The sequence below is a fragment of the Leptonychotes weddellii genome, chromosome 6 (assembly GCF_054177405.1).
Source record: "Leptonychotes weddellii isolate Sample4059 chromosome 6, ASM5417740v2, whole genome shotgun sequence".
NCBI lineage: Eukaryota > Metazoa > Chordata > Mammalia > Carnivora > Phocidae > Leptonychotes > Leptonychotes weddellii.
In genome coordinates, this window is record NC_138374.1 from 50521024 (window position 1) to 50539773 (window position 18750).

At 52.5% G+C, this 18750-nt stretch overlaps 1 protein-coding gene across 1 annotated transcript in view; it reads left to right on the forward strand.

Moving 5' to 3' along the window:
• The first annotated feature begins 706 nt into the window (after positions 1-706).
• Positions 707-18750, forward strand: part of NPFFR1 (neuropeptide FF receptor 1) — an 18922-nt gene continuing 878 nt past the window's right edge. The window contains exons 1-4 of the mRNA XM_081823096.1: positions 707-713; positions 12911-13225; positions 16682-16781; positions 17911-18746. Of these exons, the coding sequence (XP_081679222.1) occupies positions 707-713; positions 12911-13225; positions 16682-16781; positions 17911-18746 (1258 nt within the window). The remainder of the gene's footprint in view (positions 714-12910; positions 13226-16681; positions 16782-17910; positions 18747-18750) is intronic.

Consider the following 18750-nt stretch of genomic DNA (forward strand, 5'->3'; position numbering starts at 1 on the left):
CCCCTCGCAGAGCTCAGGGTCGATGGGGAGCCCCCACTTCCCTCCTTTGGAGCTCCTGTGTATTCACAGCGGCCTCCCATTTCATTCTCAGGAGGGCCGCAGGGTCCTGGACACCGGGGTGCGTGGCTGGGGGGTCAGGCTGGGGTGGGACGAGGAGGAGCCGGGACAGGGGCTGGGACGTGGGGCACGGGGAAAGAGGTACGGAGTTAGTGGACATCGATGCCAGGGCTGCAGTGGGCAGGGGGGTGTGTCCCCTACTTCGGATGGGCGCTCGGTCCCTGCGGAGAGAGGCGCATCGGGGAGGCGGGCCCGGGGCGCGGCGGGCAGAGGGCGCTGCGGCGGGCACAAGCGTGCCGGTTGCCGTGGCGACGGCGCCCCACGAGCCCCCCTCCGTCGCTCCGGCCGGGGGAGGCGCGGGGCAGCGGGCCGGCGGCCTCAGAGCCGGGCAGGCGGCCGCGCTGCGCGGGAGCCGGGCCGCCTCGGGACTGACTCTGGGCCCCGAGGACGAGCGAGACCCCGCGAAGGGCTGGGCCCAGCGGGCGCACGCCCCCCACCCCCCCGCCCGCTTCTGCCCGGCCCCGGACTCGATCCCTGGAGCGCAGAGGTAGGGGCGCGGGCAGGCCACCCCAGCGCCCGGAGACCCCCGCCCCCTGCCAGGGCGGAGGGGCCCGCTGTGCCCTCCCCAGAGCCGGCGGGAGTAGGCAGCATGGAGGGTGAGTGAGCCCAGAGCTGGGGCTGAGGGTGGACTGAGAGTGGGAGTGGGTCGGGTACTGACTCAGGAGCCGTGAGCCAAGGGAGAGCAAAGGGGCTGGGGTACCTGATCACTGTCCAGAGCCAGACACTGTGACAATGTGTGTGTGTGTGTGTGCATGAGGGACAGAGAGACACTGAGAGAGGGAGAAAGACTAAGAGTGCTCTGTACTGTGTGTGGTGTATGTGTGTGTGCCAGAGACAAAGACGGAGAGACAGAGAGACGGAGAGACAGGTGCCCCTATGTCCCTGTGTGCATCGCAGGCTGCTCCTGCCTGGGCAGGGGATCATTTGAAACCAGGTGAGTTCGGCTATTGGCTTCAGTGGAATTGTCACCCACCGACTTTGCCTGCTGGGAGTGGGAGTACTGGGGGAGATGGAATTCTAGACAAGATTTCTTCGTGCAGAGAGAATTTTTTCTCCCTGGGGGAAAGGTGGATTTATGGACCTGACCTCCAGGACTCTAAGGTATAAGTCTCAGGCATAAGGCTGCTTGCTCCAACCTTACCAAGTCGGGGTCCAGACCCCCATCTCAGCCAAGGTGGGCAAGGGAAACCATATTTAGGCTAAGAAACAGGAAGACTGAGGGCTGGTCCATTGGCTTGCTGGGTGTCTTTGGGGTGGTGTCAAGACCTCTCTGTGCCACTGGTTACCCATCTGTTGAATGGAGAAATTTACATTTAGCTGGATTCACAGGGTGGCATGTGAGGGTAAAAGAACATAAGATGTGTAAGAGAGGGGCTTCAGGAGATTAAAAAAAACCCTGAAATTCCAAGGGAGTACATGCAAATACTGCTGGCGAGAAAGAAAAGAGAGTTTCACAGATCCCCTTGCGTGGCCGCACTTGCCGGGTTTGAAAAGTGCACGCACACAAAGATGCAAACAAGAATGCATAACCCAAGAGGAATCTGGAAGACTGGCAGGATCTGTAAGAATAGTGTCAGCAAACCACCAAAGCCCGAGTGAACAGAAGCCAGGGGAAATTAAAAAAGAGCAAAGAGGTTCAAAGTCTAAGGAAGGATAACATGACGGAATCTGCTCAGGGCTTGGGATGTGTGGTATAATCTTAACACACAAGGGAGGGCAGGGAGAGCAGGGCACAGGCAATTTTACTCCAAACGATGGAATAAAGAGCATAAGGAGGAAATTGAAACCCAAGAGAGGTGATGGGAAGAAGGTACCCAGACAAATGACATCCCAGGGATGGGGAGGCCTTGCCGATGTAATCACGGCCTTAAAGGAAATGACAAAGAATGAAGGGAAACCAGAAAATGAAAGATGGGCAAATGTCCTGATGTTCAAAAAGGAAGTAAAGGCAGATTTAAAAAAGAAAAAAAATCACTAAGCTGTTAAGATTAGTACTGGCCTCTATTAAGATTCCAGAATAAATCATCAAACACGTAGTGAATACTTAGGAGATAATAAAGCCATTGAACATCTCGGAATTTTGTCAAAGGATGCCATCCTGTACACTTGCAAAGAGATGTGCCCTAGCATTTTCAGCTCAGTGCAAAACTGGAAACCATCGACATGTCCATAATTAAGTAAATTAAATGATGAGACACATCTGCAATGACATACTATGTAGACAGTAAGAACTGCATTTAGGATTTTATTTACGGGCATGGAAATATGTTCCCTGCCTACTGTGAGTGATTTTTTAAAAGCAGGTTTTAGCATACATGTGTAGTATGATCCCCTTTATGCTAAATCACATAGGCTTATTATAGGATATATATGTAAAATATATGCAAAGAGACATCTTCGTGTGGATTCCCCTGCTTCCGAAAGCGTACCCTAAGACAAGGGCTCAGTCCAAGGAGTTTGATGCCTGAAAGCTGAGGTCAAGAGAGTGAGGTGAGAGAGGAAGAAAAATGGGTGCAGGAATGAACTGGGGCTCAGCCGTGGGCACCTGAGGGCTCTATCCCTCTCGGGACCCTCTGGGGAGCATGCAAAAAGCACCCAAGGTTTGCCCCACAGCAGAAGGGGAGTGCCGGCTGTTTGCTACTCTCCACTGGTTGAGGGTTGCCCCTCCTGCACTCCTAGAAGGTTCCTGTTCTTGGCTTCAAAGAAAGCAGAGCAGAGAGGCTCCGGAGTGCAGGCTTGGCAGGGCACAGGAAGTGCAAGGAACAGTCCACCACGGCTGGGATCTTCAGGCCGAGGGGATGTGGCAAGAGGCATCACAAACACTGGCCATGGGAGCTACCCTGCGTGTGAGATTTCAGTGATGTTCATTCTCTTCTTTCATGGTGCTCAGAACTGTTTTATAAGGAGCACATCGTTTTTTATAAAAACAATTTTTTTTCAAAAAGAAAGAAAATAACAGCACATGTGAGGACCCAGTAGCAGTGTTCGCTAAAAGCAGATTGGACCAAACTCAACAAGTTTCCTCTTCCAGACAGGGTTTCTGAGAGGAACGGAGACGGATTGCAGGATTTCAGCAGGACACAGCAAAGATCTTTTGTGAGAGCCCTGGAAAGTGATGGAAAGATGTGGAAAGGTGCTGGAAGACTGACAACAGGGCTTTCATTAAAGGCTTCAGTGCAACCTAGAGGTCCCTTGGGCTCCAGCCTTGATCTGACATTAAGTAGCGTAGAGGGAAAATAAAAGGCATGCTTATCAAATCTCTGGATAAGAGCCCCAACACCCACATGGCAACAGATTCAAGATTTGAGGCTATCTCAACATTCAGATCGAAACCAAGGAAATGAAATGTAAATGTAAGTGAATACAGAGTCCTTAATGTCAGTCCCAACAGTCAATCGCCTACATTGATAATGAGGGAGCTCTGGCTTGTATTTCTTTTTTTTTTTTTAAAGATTTTTTTTTTTAATTTATTTACGACAGAGAGAGACACAGAGAGAGAGGGAACACAAGCAGGGGGAGAGGGAGAGGGAGAAGCAGGCTTCCTGCCGAGCAGGGAGCCGGACGTGGGGCTCGATGCGGGGCTCGATCCCAGGACCCTGGGACCACGACCTGAGCCGAAGGCAGACGCTTAACGACTGAGCCACCCAGGCGCCCCATCTGGCTTGTATTTCTGAGGTAAATTCCTGGGCAGATGAAAGCAGACTGACGGCGAGGTGAGCCTAGAACCTCTTTTGCTGAAGAGCCCCTGTTTGTTCTGGTGGGACAAAGGTGGGGAGAAGGGGACGATCCTGGGGCCAGGGGCTCACTCTTGTTCTATGTGGCTCCAGGGAACAGAACTAGGACAGGTGGGGGCAAGTTACACTAAGACGATGGAACTCAACTGTCAGGAAGAACTTTCCAGTACTCAGAGCTGGCCAAAAGCTATCTCTTCACCAGATCTCATTATCCAGCTTGGACAAGGGGGGCTGGCAGGGGCCTGAAGGGGGAATTCTTGGGTGGCTGGGCCAAAAATATGGCCTGGAGGGATCTCTGGGGGCCAAAAGCCTTCTCCCAGTACCTGCAGGTGGACGCTGTAGTCTGCTGAGCTTCCGGCAGAGTTGGTAGGGCCAGCCAGGCAGCAATCCCCATCGGACTCCCCCCTGGCCTTGGCGGTGGTTCGCCAGGCTCTAAGTCAGCAGAGTGCAGCACATCAGATCTACTCCCCGCCCCCACTTCCAGCCCCACCCCAGTCTAGTGGCCCCCAAGGAGCCCCTGGCAGCCTCCCTAGCTGCTGCTGCCTGGCCCGGGAGCTCTGTGGCTGAGGGAGGCCCAGAGGCTGGGAGGACGTGGGCTCGCACCGGCTGGAGGTGGGTATGCTGTGGGGCAGTGGCCCAGGCAGGGGAAGAAGGTCACCAGAGAGAGGAGAAGGAGAGGAGCGAGCCAGCTGGTCTCCCTCCAGTGCAGGACACAGAAGCATCTTGGAGGTCCAGGTGGGTCCTGCTTTTCCATGCCCCAGGAGATGCTGCCCGAGGCATTGTGCCCCTGTTATTTTGGGCAAAGCACTTCACCGCCTTGGAGCTGCTCATCCAGACTGGGAAGTGGGCAGGGAGACAGCATCACCTCCATTTAACAGACGTTAAAATGGGGCTTAGGAGGTGCAGCTCGCCCTGGCTTGAACTAGAGCAGGTCTGCTGGCTTCTGTACGAACGACCCAGATTCTGGGGACACTTAGGGCTGCAACCAACATGGAGTCCAGCTACCCAGCTTATGTCCTGAGGACCGTCTGCACCTTCCTGTCTCACGAGGAGTGGGGAGTGGGAGGGGTCTCAGCTGCTGCTGGGGAAGCAGAGACCAGGTAGATGCATGTGTGGTTCTCACTGGAGCCATGATCTGTCTGTCTGATGGCAGTCTGTCCTGCTTCTGGCAGTGAGTTGAGGCAATAATTACAGTAAGTATTTCTGCTCCGATCATTGGGTGGCCATTCCATTGCAAAGACCCCACGTTACTAGAGCCAGGAGAGGCCTGGGTAAGCAGGTGCTGAACCCTGGTTTTAGAAATGAGGAAACTGGGGCGCCTGGGTGGCTCAGATGGTTGGGCGTCTGCCTTCGGCTCAGGTCATGGTCCCAGGGTCCTGGGATCGAGTCCCGCATCGGGCTCCCTGCTCAGCGGGAAGCCTGCTTCTCCCGCTCCCTCTGCCGCTCCCCCTGCTTGTGCTCTCTCGCTCTCTCTATCAAATAAATAAATAAAATCTTAAAAAGAAGAAAAGAAATGAGGAAACTGAGGCACAGAGAGTGGAACTGACAACACTGCTAATTTCTACCAAATCGACTGAGGATACAAACAGGAAAGAATTCAATTCAGTCTCTCCGTCTCAAGAACCTTTTGCTACTCTCTCTTTAATAACTGCAATTACACCACTGGAGCTTTGTTTTTCTTTCTGATTTAAGGTTTGACTCCCTTTGAAATGCAAACACCAGAAAGAGACACTGCACTTTAAGCTGTTATGAGTCATTTCCTCATCTGTGTGAACAAATTCATCAGAATCTTTCCTGAAAGAAGATCATGCTAGGAATGGGGAGAGAGTGCATGAGTAGCTTGGGACAGGGATGCTGAGTCTCCAGGCGGTGATGCCTGGTTGGGAAGTACTGAGTGGGGGAAGGATGGACCGATCCCAAAGGAGTTAGGCATGCACTTCCATTACTTCTCGGCGGAGCCCAAGGTAGCCTGGCTCTGCCTCTGGCCACTGTGCCTGCTTCTCCAGGAAAGGTTTCAGATGACCCATGCAGTGTTCATGGCATCAGCTTTGCAGCTGAAGCCTCGGGAAGGCAGGGACCCCTCAAATCAAGGATCCCCAGTTGCTGCACAGGGACACTGGAGATCTTATCAGATGGTCTGATGATACCAAGAGAGGATGAGAAAATGATTGGAGGTGGCAGAACCAGAGCGGGGGCTCAAACTCAGATTAGGTCATCCGGCTTACTTGATGGACTCTGAATCCTGGAGCCAAGGGTCTCCTGTGTTCTAAGAGCATATCTCTGCTCTTGAGCTTTGATTTCCTATTTGTGAAATGAATAATTCTTTCCTTGTCAGAGATAGCTTGATGCTGTATGAAAAGTATTTCTTTTTATTTTTTTAAGATTTTATTTATTTACTTGAGAGAGAGAGAGAGAGAGCATGAGCAGGGGGAGAGGGACAAACAGACTCTCCACTGAGCAGGCAGCCTTGACATGGGGGCTCGATCCCAGGACTCTGAGCTTATGACCTGAGCCAAAGTCAGATGCTCAACTGACTGAGCCACCCAGACACCCCAATAATGAAAACAGTATATATCAGAGCTTTTGGAATACAGCTGAAGCAGTGCTTAGAAGAAAATTCATAGCCTTAGGACCTATATTAATTGCCACCACTTATTAATTGTCTACATGTTCTATGCCCTGTGCCAGATAGTGGGGATTATTCTGAGATGAAAGAGTCATAGTTTCTGCCCCTAAGGCATTTCCAGCTTAGTGGAAGATAAAACATTTCTATACATAGTTGAAGTACGAAACTGAACGTGACCAGTTCTGCAGGCAGACACTGAGGAAGCAATCATAGAACCCAGAAAGGATGCTCCTGGGCATATGTCTGGCCTTGCCTAGAGCAGGAGTGAAGAAAGTCCTTCCCTTTCTGCTCTCCCCTTAAATCTCTTCTACCCTTCTTTTTCTTTTCGTTTCTTTTTAAAATTTTTTTAAAGATTTCATTTATTTATTTATTTGACAGAGAGAGAGAGAGAGAGAGAATGCAAGCGAGCACAAGCAGGGAGAGAGGCAGAGGGAGGGGGGAAGCAGACTCCCGCTGAGCAGGGAGCCCAACATGGCGCTGGGCCAACTCTCAAGGCCATGTTTTCTGACTCCTAGGTCAGTGTCCTTTCCTGCCTGCCCCAGCAAAGGCTCCATGGAAGATCACCTGGCCTGTTAGAGGAAGCCTAGGGAGGGCTGATATCTAATCCGGGGAGCAGGAATCTTGGGGCTCTATCCCTACCCATCCGTACCCCTTCCAACTGTCCCTAGGGTTTTGAACCTGGACTCCACAGATTCCGAGGAGGCCCAAGAATGACCAGCTTTGATCCCTTGTATTAGTCAAGACTATAGGCTACAAGCAACAGAAACTGTTTCTGGCTGACTTAACCAACAATGGGAATTTATTGGAAGAGTATGGGCAGGTCATCCAACTGAAGGAAAAGCTGTGTTATCGAGACCCAGAATCAAATCCGAAGCAAAAGAGGTCTGACTGGCTATCCTTTGGCCAGGGGCCAGGGCAGAGTCCTGACTGATAGTCTCTCTAAAGGGCCCACAGAGAGGGCTTACTCCCCAAGGCCAGAGGGGTAATGGGTGCAAGGTTAGTCACAACCCCAAATGCCTGCCATTCCCTTAGAAGTGTGTGAATAACCAAGTGCACTTTTTGAGAGAGGATCCAAAGCTTTCAAAGACTGTGAATTCTATCTGGACAGGGATCATTTCTTGGTATATCGGGACAAAGCTCTAGGAAAGCATCTGTGAAATGAATTCAAATGCATCAGAGTCTCAAAGAGTTTGGTGATTCCCACAATGTGAGGTACTGACTGTAAGCGCCTTGGAGACAGGGACTGGGAAATTCAGCGGTTCACAAATCTGCCACACTTGGAAATCATCAGGGGAGCTTTTAAGAAAAGTCCCAGTGCCTGGACCCCCAGGGACTCTGACTCATTTGGAGGGAGTGCTGTGTTGTTACAAGCCAGGTGATTTTGATTGGAGTCAGATTTTGATTGGAGTTCAGAACCACTGATGCAGTCAGTTTAAAAATCACATTTATCGGAGCTCCCTTCTGGTTAGAAAGGTCAAAATGCAAGTTAGTGAACAGGAAAATAAAAATCACTTGAAACATCCCTGTGGATAAATACTATTTTTGGGGTCATTTGTTGACACACACACACACACACACACATACACACCCTTTTATATAGAATGCAGATTTATAATATATACTATTTTGTAACTATTACAACCCATGGTCAGTATTTCCTCCCACACCATTAGCTTTTTTGTCCCCTAGGATAAGTCCCTAGAAGTGGAATGGCTGGATCCTGGGGCAGGTCCCTTGTCAGGGTGCTGGATGGATGTGCCCCGGTTGTGAGGGTTGAGCTGCTTTGTGCCCCCCCCCACCATCCTTCCCCAGGGCACAGCCACACCCTGGCCATCGCTGAGCACTTTTCTTATCTGCCAATCTAATTGATGAAAAGGTTGTTGTTTAAAATTGCATTTCTTTGATCACAAACGAATTTAAACTTTTTGTCTTGTGTGTTTATCAGCCATTTGCGCTGTTTTGTGTTGTATTCTTCAGCACGTCCCTAGCGCCTCTCCGCCCAGGTCGAGTTCCCCCAGGAGGCTCTCAGGAAGTGGCTGTGGAAAGGTGACCCCGGGTCTCTAGTCGGGGTCGAAGCTCCCTGTGGTACCAGGACGGACCGGCAGGTGGCGACAACGATGACTTTATTAGTGGGAATTACTGTGAACTCAGGGAAACAAATACCCAGCCTGGTTCTGTGCTCAAGCGTTCACTTTGCTGTTGTTTTCTCTCTCTCACGTCTTTCAGCCTTGGCGGGGAGGCCCAGACCAAGAACATCACAAAGATGTCATCCTCACATCCTCTGTGTAGTTAACACGGTCAGTACCGTTGGTTAGGAGCTGACGCGCATGGTGCACCAAGGTCCTCTCCCCCATTATCTCCTTGGCTCTCCCCGCACCTCCTTTCGGTCCGTGTGAGCTTATCCCCATCTTACCAGTGAAAACTCTGGCTTCCAGAGAGGGGACGTGCCTTATGCTAGGTCCTGGCCAGGAATTGCGTGTTTCCACTCTCAAGATGAGGCGGCGTTTCAGTCCACTGCGGCTGCTGTAACAAAACACCATGGTGGTGGGTAGCGGGGCTTAGAAACAACAGAAACCTATTTCTCACAGTTCTGGAGGCTGGGTGGTCTACGGTCAAGGCGCGGATTTGACGTCTGGTGAGGCCCCACCTCCTGGTTCACACAGAAGCCCTCCTTCGGCTGTGTCCCCGCACGCGGAAGGAGACGAGGGAGCTCACTGGAGTCTCTTCCATAAAGACCCTAATTCCATTCATGAGAGCTCGCCAGTGGAATCCAATCTCGCCCGAAAGGTTCCATCTCCAAATACCACCCCCTGGGGATTAGATTTCCATTTGTGAATCTTGAGGGGACACAGATATTCAGTCTGTCGCCTGAAGTCACCAGGAAGGAGGCAGGAAGGAGGGCTGGGACTTCCCAGTCTGTGTGTGTCCAGTATTTCCAGAGCCTTTGGTCCAAGCCCTTTAAATCTGAGGTTCTCAAACTGGAGTCCGCCATCAGAATCACCGGGAGGATGTGTTAAAATAACTGGGGTTCCGGTTCCCTAGATCAGAGGTGAGTCCTGAGAATGTGCGTTTTTAACAAGTTCGTAATGCTGATGCTGCTGGGCAGGACCTCACACTGAGAACCAGTGTACCCCCATCTTCTCTCTGGCCCTGGGCTTTCCGTGGCCCAGGGCTTGCTTGCTCTCTGAGATCATCAGAAGGCCTTGGAGGCAACCATGATTATATCCTGAGACCTCCAGGAAGCTCCCAGAGTAGGGGAATGACTTCATTAGGTTCAGTGGATAAGATTTTCACAGGCTTTAATGTATGCACAAGGGCACTTGTCCAGAAAGAACAGGTCCAGGGTGTTAATGAGGTCTCTGGCAGCTCGTATGGCTCAGCTAGGGCGGGGAGGCCTGCCTGCTCCCAACTCAATTCACCCCAACCCAGGGGAGTTGCCAAGAATCCTCCCTGAGAAGGGAACATTCTGCAGTGTTAGAATCGGCACTGAGGGTGGGGACAGGCACTCAGCCCAGCGGAGGGTCTAGAGATGGGCAGTGTCATACCTGGGCACTTCTCAGGACAGACTGCTGAATGTGAGCTCACTAAGCAGTTCTCTGAGGCCAAGTGAAGGGCAAGGACAGACCGACTGGAGTCTGGCTGGACAGGTTGTGGCAATTTCCTCTACCCATGCACACCCACAGATTTCTTTGAGTCATGGGGACTGATTCAGAGCTTATCTGGGGCTCAGGAGGGGTGAGCTGCCGGGGGAGGCTCCCAACAGAACCCGGGGTGGGGTTCCTTCCAGAGGAGCTTGTGAAGGCCTTCCAACACCAGCAATGTCACCCTGTCTCCTGGTGTCACAGTCCGCCTTTCCTTCCTTTTTCCCTTCACACAAATACTTATCCATCCACCAACCATTTACTGAACCATTGACTATGGGCAGGCACTGATGAGACGCTGGGGATTCGGCTGCCAACTGCTCTTCAGGACCTGCCTTTCAAGCGTGGGCAAGAAAACCCAACCAACCTGAAAACAAAATATTGACAGATGGAGGAAAAGAAAGAAGATGCTGTGAGAGATAATAAATAGGAGGGCACCTACTTGAAATAGAGCGACTGGGTCAGGCTTCTCTCTGAGAAGACAGCCTAGTCTAAGCTGAGGGCTAAAGGGGAGGAGGAGACAGGAGCCATAGAAAGGGGGAAAATCCTTGGGGTTGGAGAAAGCAGGAGCTAGCGCAAGGTGTCCAGAGCGGAACGGGCAAACGGGCATGTGGCAGGGGGTGAGGTCAGAGATGGTAGCAGGAATCAGAGCACAGGGCGTTTGGGAGGCCGAGGATAGAGTTTGGATTGTATTTGGAAGACAATGAGGGGTCTAGGCAGTAATCCTTAGGGGCTGCTGCCCAAAGCATTGGTGAATGCTAATGGGATCGGCTCCATCGGAAGAGCATGGGACTCTTGATCTCAGGGTCATGAGTTCGAGCCCCACGCTGGGTATGGAGATTACTATAAATAAATAAACAAACAACCTTTTAAAAAATTATCTAATCATCAGGGAATTTGAATGCAGATGCTGGGTAATTGGTAATATTACACGTAATTGTCAATTTTGTTACGTGTAATACTGATACTGTGGTTACGTGAGGGGTTTTTTAGTCCTATCTTTCAGCGATCTGAACTGAAATGTTTATGAATGAAAGGAGGTGATGTGCTATTCCGAAGAGAGGTGGGGGTGTGGGTAAAACCAGGTTAGCCTTAGGTTGATCATTGCTGAAGGTGGAGGATGTATGCACGGGAGGTCTTTGTACTCTTCTCTCTTGTAATAGTTCATTAAGCTGTATACTCTTGTATATGTCCACGATACCGTTCTGTCTAGTGCATGTTTGACATCTTCCATAGTACAGATGTTTGGGGGCAACTGGACGCCTGGGAGCGCCTAAGCAGGGGGCTGTCACCTCCTCCTCTCACCCAGAACACCCAGCATCTCCACCTCTACCAGCAGGCCCTCCGCCTGCCCCCAGTGCCCCTGCTGCTCCTGATGGGCCCTCCAACCCTGGTCATGCCAGCTCCTTGGTCCCAGAGCGTCTCTAGCCTCCAGATCCCAAACCTCTGGTGGGTCTCCAGGCTAGTGGCTGAGCTCTGGATGCAACACAAGACTCCCCAAAGACTCTTCATCGCCTGGAACAGGCCACATCCAGTCCCAGAGGAAGGCAGGAGGAGAGTTTATGAGACAACATCATGAGTCACCACATCTAATGGCTTCCCAGAGGAGCTGTGGTTGGACACGGAACTGCTCCTTCCCACAGGTGGCTGGGAAAGCACACGCTAAAGCTGGGCTCTGATTCAGAGACACGCAGAGCAGGACCACCTCTGTGGCATACCCCCGAGCCACCTGGAGAATGTCACAGAACCCCTCTGCTCTCAGTTCTCCCATTTCAAACGGGGCTCATACCTAACATGTTTGCCTCAGGGGGTAATTGGGAGGGTTAGATAAACTAATGCATGTGCAAGTGCTTTGTTAAATGCTGGGCAAATGAAGCAGCTGATACCATGATGGGAGAGAGTGATGGATGCATGGTAGCCTTGGCTTTGGATGGTCTTCTGGTAAATTTAATGTATGCCTTTACTCCTTACCCTGGTTCAGAGTCCTCTTCCATTGTCCCTTCCTCTATTGCCTTCTTGCCTTTTCCAGCTAAAGTTCTGTGGAGGAGATGAGGAGGGAAAACAAGCATCTTGAGGGTATAATGGTCAGGAGACTATTTCAGGAGAAAACAGACGGTGCACTCAGAAAGCATTTATCTGAAGAGTTTAATAGAGGAACTTTACAGGGGAGAGGGGAGGGTGAGAACCAGCAAGGGATGGATAAGCCATGGGACTGGCAATCACAGGAAGCTGTTGGGGCAAAGAGAGAACACGGTGTCACTCTGGCCCCCAAAGAGCTAGAGTCGTGGAATAGGGTCACCTAACAGGAGCTGTATCCGTAAAGACAGCCCCACAGGCAGAACTGGGCCAGGCAGGGAGGGAGTCGGGAGATGAATACCCTGACATCTGTCTTCTCCAGTCCTTCAATCTCCTTCAGTGCTTTCCATTGGCTGAACCTGGTCAGAAAACAGAGGGCAAGGGAACCTGGCCGACGGAGTCCTTAGAGGTCAGCCTCTGGGGCAGACAGCAGGGCTCAGAAGGATGGAGCCCAGATGGGGCAGGGGGGTGGGCCCTGCGAATGGAGAAGAGCCAACATTGGGAAATGAGTTCTGGACGAGACGAGATGAAAGTATGAGATCAAGGTTTGCGTGCTGTGGGTTGAAAGTGCATCCAGTTGCCACTGGAGTTGAGCACCTGATCGGGGTGCTAGGACATGGTCAGGATTTGGAGCACAGAAGGGTCTCACCAGTGGCAAGAAGTCAGTCATCTCTTCTTTGCCTAGGATCCTGACCTGTATCCTCCTTTGCTTCTAGGGGAGCCCTCCCAGCCTCCTAACAGCAGCTGGCCCCCAAGCCTGAATGGGAGTCATGCCAAGGCCACCCCAGCTGTAAACCTCACCTTCTCCTCCTACTACCAGCACTCCTCCCCAGTGGCAGCCATGTTCATTGTGGCCTACGTGCTCATCTTCCTCCTCTGCATGGTGGGCAATGCCCTGGTCTGCTTCACTGTGCTCAAGAACCGTCACATGCGCACTGTCACCAACATGTTCATCCTCAACCTGGCCGTCAGCGACCTGCTGGTGGGCATCTTCTGCATGCCCACTACTCTCGTGGACAACCTCATCACTGGTGAGTGGAGGCCATGGAGGCAGTGGAAGTCCCCTCCCCCACCTTCCCGAAATCATTGCTGGCCTGGTCTCTTGGCCAAGATGCCATTGTCTCAAACTCTCCAGACAGTCTTGTGGCTGAGGGATTAGGTTAGAAATAATAGAAACAATGCATTAATTATTCTCTTCATCTAGGCATTGTATGACTTACTCTGCCTGCATTAACTTATCCAATCCTCACAACAATCCAATGAATTATGCGTTGTTATTATTATCCTGATTTGGGGGGTTGGGGAAACCGATGCTCAGAGTGATGAGGGACAGGTCTGTAGTTACACAGCTAAGTGTCAAGTCCCATGTCTTCACACCCAGATTTCTAACCACTACACCATTCAGTCTTACTTTCCTGGGTAGCTGCCCTGGGCAGAGCTAGAACCCACAGGTTTCCTCTGAACGTGGACCTAATAATCCACTTATTTGAGTTGTTCTCCAACCAAAGAGAGTTCTGCCCTACAGGTAGTGAGCTCCCTGTCACCGGGAGTGTCTACGTAGGGACTGCCTGGCCATTTAGCAGTGACTTGGTAGAAGGGATTCAAGCAGAACGAGACCACCTGACCTCCACATTCCTGCCTGTTCATCCCACAAATGGTGGAAGGGTGTTTCTATAAGTTTCAGGACCCAGGAAGTAGAGCCAGGACAGTCAGCTTTCCCTCGGCTGCCCTGGCTCTGTCTGGTGGGACCTTCGCTCACAGCTGGATCTCAGGTTCCGCCAGGGCTGCTGAACATAAACTGCTCATCCGTCTCCTTCCCAGCACACCTAGACCCACACATATGTGTGCACACACACACACACACGCAAAAGTGCACACACCTAGCCGCACGCTCATACACATTCACCGGTTAACAATGACATGGCGAAGTCACTAGTTGGTTAAGGTGGTGTCTGCCAGCCCTTTCCACGTGCCTAAATTAAAAAAATGGTTGGAAGAACACATTCACGTGGCAATCGTCAAAAGCTACCAAAAGGTTTCCAGTGAAAAATGTCCCTTCCATCCCTGTCCTCTGGCCTCCCAGCTTCTCTCCTGGGAGGAAATCAATATTGCCAATTTCTTGTGTCTCTTTCCGAAAGTATTTTTATGCAAGAACAAGCGAATTAAGGACATGCTGACTTTCCAAGCAGTCAGTTCTGCATCTTTACTTTCTTTTTCGGCTTCAAAATATAGAGTGTATATCGTAAGTAGGATTCGTTAAAATTAATTTACATGCAGTTATTCCATATTAATAAATAGAAGCATTTTTCATTCTTTTTTGCAACTGCTTAGCATTCCATTATATGGATGTACTATAATTTATTTAGCCAGTCTCTTTCTGATGGGTATCTAGGTTGTTTTTAACAGAATCTTCTGCAATAGAACAAACCTTCATTCAGCTTTTCTTTCCTTTTCTCTTTTCTTTTTTTTTTTTTGGAATGAAGATGCTGAGGGTTGAATTATTTACATCTGCTGCTCCTGGCGCTATGTGACTTCACTGTGTTACAAAGACCCCCGTTTATTTTTTATTCCTTCCCTTCTGTGGCCCTACCCCACTACCTAGTCCCTTCCCCGCCCAATAGGCGAACATTCTACTAAACATAGCCTGTATCTTTTCGCTTGTATGCCTTCTTACAAAAAGTGCATCGCAAATGTGTGCATGTTTTACACTGAAATATTTTTGTCCAGGTACAATTCAATATGCACAAAAATCCTCCTTTTTTTAGTGTACCCTTCCACAGGTGTTGAGGAACACACACAGTCATGGAGCTACCACCACAATCAAGATAAAGAACAATGTCATCCCCCCCAAACACTCCCTTGTTTTTCTGGGTTGGGGTTTTCCTGGCTATTCTTGTGGATCTGTTGGTTTTCCTGGCTATTTTTTTTTTTTAAGATTTTACTTATTTATTTGACAGAGAGAGAGACAGCGAGAGCAGGAACACAAGCAGGGGGAGTAGAAGAGGGAGAAGCAGGCTCCCTGCTAAGCAGGGAACCTGATGCGGGGCTCGATCCCAGGACCCTGGGACCCTGACCTTTGTCACTGGGCTTCTATTTACGTCACCCTGCATACATCTCACCTGAGGCCGCTAAGGGCTGCCTCTCTGCTCCTCGGGGTGCATCCACCACATTTTACCCTCTGGTCCCCCAGGGATGGACACCCAGGTGGCCTCTGCACAGCGGTGTGCGCGAGCCAGCCTGCCTGTGTCAGTGATGTCATGGCGGGAGTAGAAACGTTGCCATGTGGGGAGATACTGGATTTGGCAAATGCTATAAATCAGAGGGTTTTTTTAATTTAATTTTTTTTTGTTTTTTAAGAGCTGATTTACCAGCACACCACTGCCTCCCACTCTCCAGCACTACAAACAACTGGAGTATGGGGGAATGTCTCTGGGACATGAACTTGGGAGAGGACTTGCCGAATCAGGGAATTTGCACATACCCAGTTTTCCAAAACAGAATCAGGCTGGTTGCCATGGTGATGTTGGCTTTCCGTGATATTTAAACTCCCCAGCACCCACACCAAACTCTCACACTCACCCATTGTGATTTAGGGGCACAGAGACTGGAAACCAACTCATCTCCCCTCAGCTTTCTCATCTGTGAACAGGAGTTCACATTAGGGTTGTTGGGAGGACGGAACGAGACAATGCCTGGCACTCAGTAAGCGTGCAGGCAGAAAGGTCACTAGGGGTGGCTGCTGGGGAAGAGGGGGCCCAGCCCTGGGAGAGGGCTCCTGAGGCCAAGTACAACAGACGAGAACAGATGGGACCCCCAGACCTAGAGGGGCAGAGACACCAGGCAGTGACCAACGCATGGCCTCAAGGAACCAAGATGTGGATCCAGCTACCAGTCCTGAGGCCAAGTGGGGCCCCGGCCTCTGGACAGAGCAGAAGCCTGGGAATCAGAGAGAGACACGGGAGGGGCTGGGGCTGCTTGTGTCTCCTCGACCTGGGAGTCAGGCTCGCTCTGTCCCAGTGGTTCTCAGCTCTGGCTGCCACTCAGATCCCCCGGGGTGGATCTGAAAAGTACTGATGTCTGGTCCCACCCCCAGAGATGCTGACTGTAATTGATCTGGCATGGCTGAGGGCACTGGCTCTTTTCAAAGCCCTCAGGTGATTCTAGTGAGTGGCCAGGGTTGAGAACTGTTGGCCTAGACCTTGAGGCAGGGCTATGGGAGCAGAAAGCCGGGCAGATCTGGCTGGATACAAAGGTCCTGGAGAGAAATCCTTGGTCAATATAAAGACTGTCTCTCTAACGGTGAGAACTGACCGCAGTGGTGTAGACTGGTCAGTTCGTCATTTCTGGAAGTGTGTAAGCAGAGGATGACCACCTAGCAGGACATGGAGGAAAGATCCGAGCCACAGAGGGGACTGGCCTAAATGACCCAAGGTCTCCGGCTCTTCGTGGACGAGGCACTCATTCTATGGTGAACTCTGTCATTGCAGGGTGGCCCTTTGACAATGCCACGTGCAAGATGAGTGGCTTGGTGCAGGGCATGTCCGTGTCGGCTTCCGTGTTCACACTGGTGGCCATTGCCGTGGAAAGGTGAGAGGGCTCCTGGCTGGGTTCTCCTTGGCCGACAGGGGCTCGGCACGAGGAAGAGCCACGGTCACCACTGTCGCACTGACCAGAAGGCTGAGGCTGAATCATGAGCCATAAAGGGAAGGGCTGTGGGGCTAGCTGCCCTCTACACTTGGGGCACCTGCAGAGAATACCACGACCTTCGTCTAGAAGGCCTGGAGGCAGCTCCTGTGAAGGTTTACTAGGGATTCCTGGGTCCTGTGGGAGCTTGAGGGCAGTCCTTGTTTCCTGAACAGTAGGAATCCTGCTACCCATGAGTCTGAGCAAGGAAAGCCAATTTGGGGGGTGGGGATCAGAGTGTGACCCTGCTCCTTCACTACCCACCCCCCTCCCCACTCCTCCCAACCCCCACCTGCACGCTCCTTGCTGTTCTCTGGCAGCCCAAGCCTTACTAGCCCTCCATCTCCACCCTACCTCAAGCCACTTCAGGTCTCTTTCCGCCTCAGATTCCATCAGATTCTCTGATAAGCATGAGTTGGCGAATGGAATGGAGCCAGAGGCCAAGGAAGCTTTGCACACAGTAAAACTAACCCAAATGCATGCGATAGGTCCTCTTCCCCTCCTCCACCTCAGTAAGCTTTTGCACTAAGGGCTCATCTGGGCATTCTCCCCCAGAGCATGGGGGGCAGGCAAGGATGCTGGCCGAGACGACACAGGGACAGCCTATCACGTAGAGTCCGCCCCTGAACTCCCAGGGTTTTCTGGAGAATCCCTAAACAGCTAAAAATTTTCTTTGATACGCCTTCCTAATTAGCCTACTCCAGGACAGAGTGTGCAGACTGATCCCTTTGCTAGCTGCCAGCTAATCAGTTTACGCCCCCCCGAAGTGCCCAGACACGAACGTTTCCCACGCTGCCCCAGTTCCTCCCCACGTCCCCCCTCCTGGTTTTGCCTTTGTTCCCCGGCTACTGACTCCCTCGCAGGTGAGAACCAATTTGCTTGCGGACGACCCTAAACTGCCTGCGCTGCTCTTGGAAGGTGCCCACGGTGCCCACACCCCGCCAGCCCCCACCAGGGGTAGCTCTCCTCCCCGGGGACAGGGACGCCCCGGGGCCGGGGCCCAGCCCGCTTCTCTTTCCTCCCCCGGCCGCAGGTTCCGCTGCATCGTGCACCCTTTCCGCGAGAAGCTGACCCTGCGCGAGGCGCTGGTCACCATCGCGGTCATCTGGGCCCTGGCCCTGCTCATCATGTGCCCCTCGGCCGTCACGCTGACCGTCACGCGCGAGGAGCACCACTTCATGGTGGACGCCCGCAACCGCTCCTACCCGCTCTACTCGTGCTGGGAGGCCTGGCCCGAGAAGGGCATGCGCAGGGTCTACACCACCGTGCTCTTCTCGCACATCTACCTGGCGCCCCTGGCGCTCATCGTGCTCATGTACGCGCGCATCGCCCGCAAGCTCTGCAAGGCCTCGGGGCCCGCGCGGCAGGGTGGGGACGCGGCGCGGGAGGGCCGGCCGGGGGCCCGGCGGCGGGCCCGCGTGGTGCACATGCTGGTCATGGTGGCGCTGGTCTTCACGCTGTCCTGGCTGCCGCTCTGGGCGCTGCTGCTGCTCACCGACTACGGCCAGCTCAGCGAGCCGCAGCTGCAGCTGGTCACCGTCTACGCCTTCCCCCTCGCGCACTGGCTGGCCTTCTTCAACAGCAGCGCCAACCCCATCATCTACGGCTACTTCAACGAGAACTTCCGCCGCGGCTTCCAGGCCGCCTTCCGCGCGCCGCTCTGCCCGCCGCAGTGGGCCGGGCCCAGGGAGGCCTACTCCGAGCCGCCCGGCGGGCTCCTGCGCGCCCCGGTCTCCGTGGAGGGGCAGCCCAGCGACTCGGGCCTGCCCTCCGAGTCCGGCCAGGGCAGCGGGGCGCCCCGGCCCGGCCGCCTCCCGCTGCGCGGGGCCCGGGTGGCCCACCACGGCTTGGCCGGGGAGGGTCCTGGCTGCGG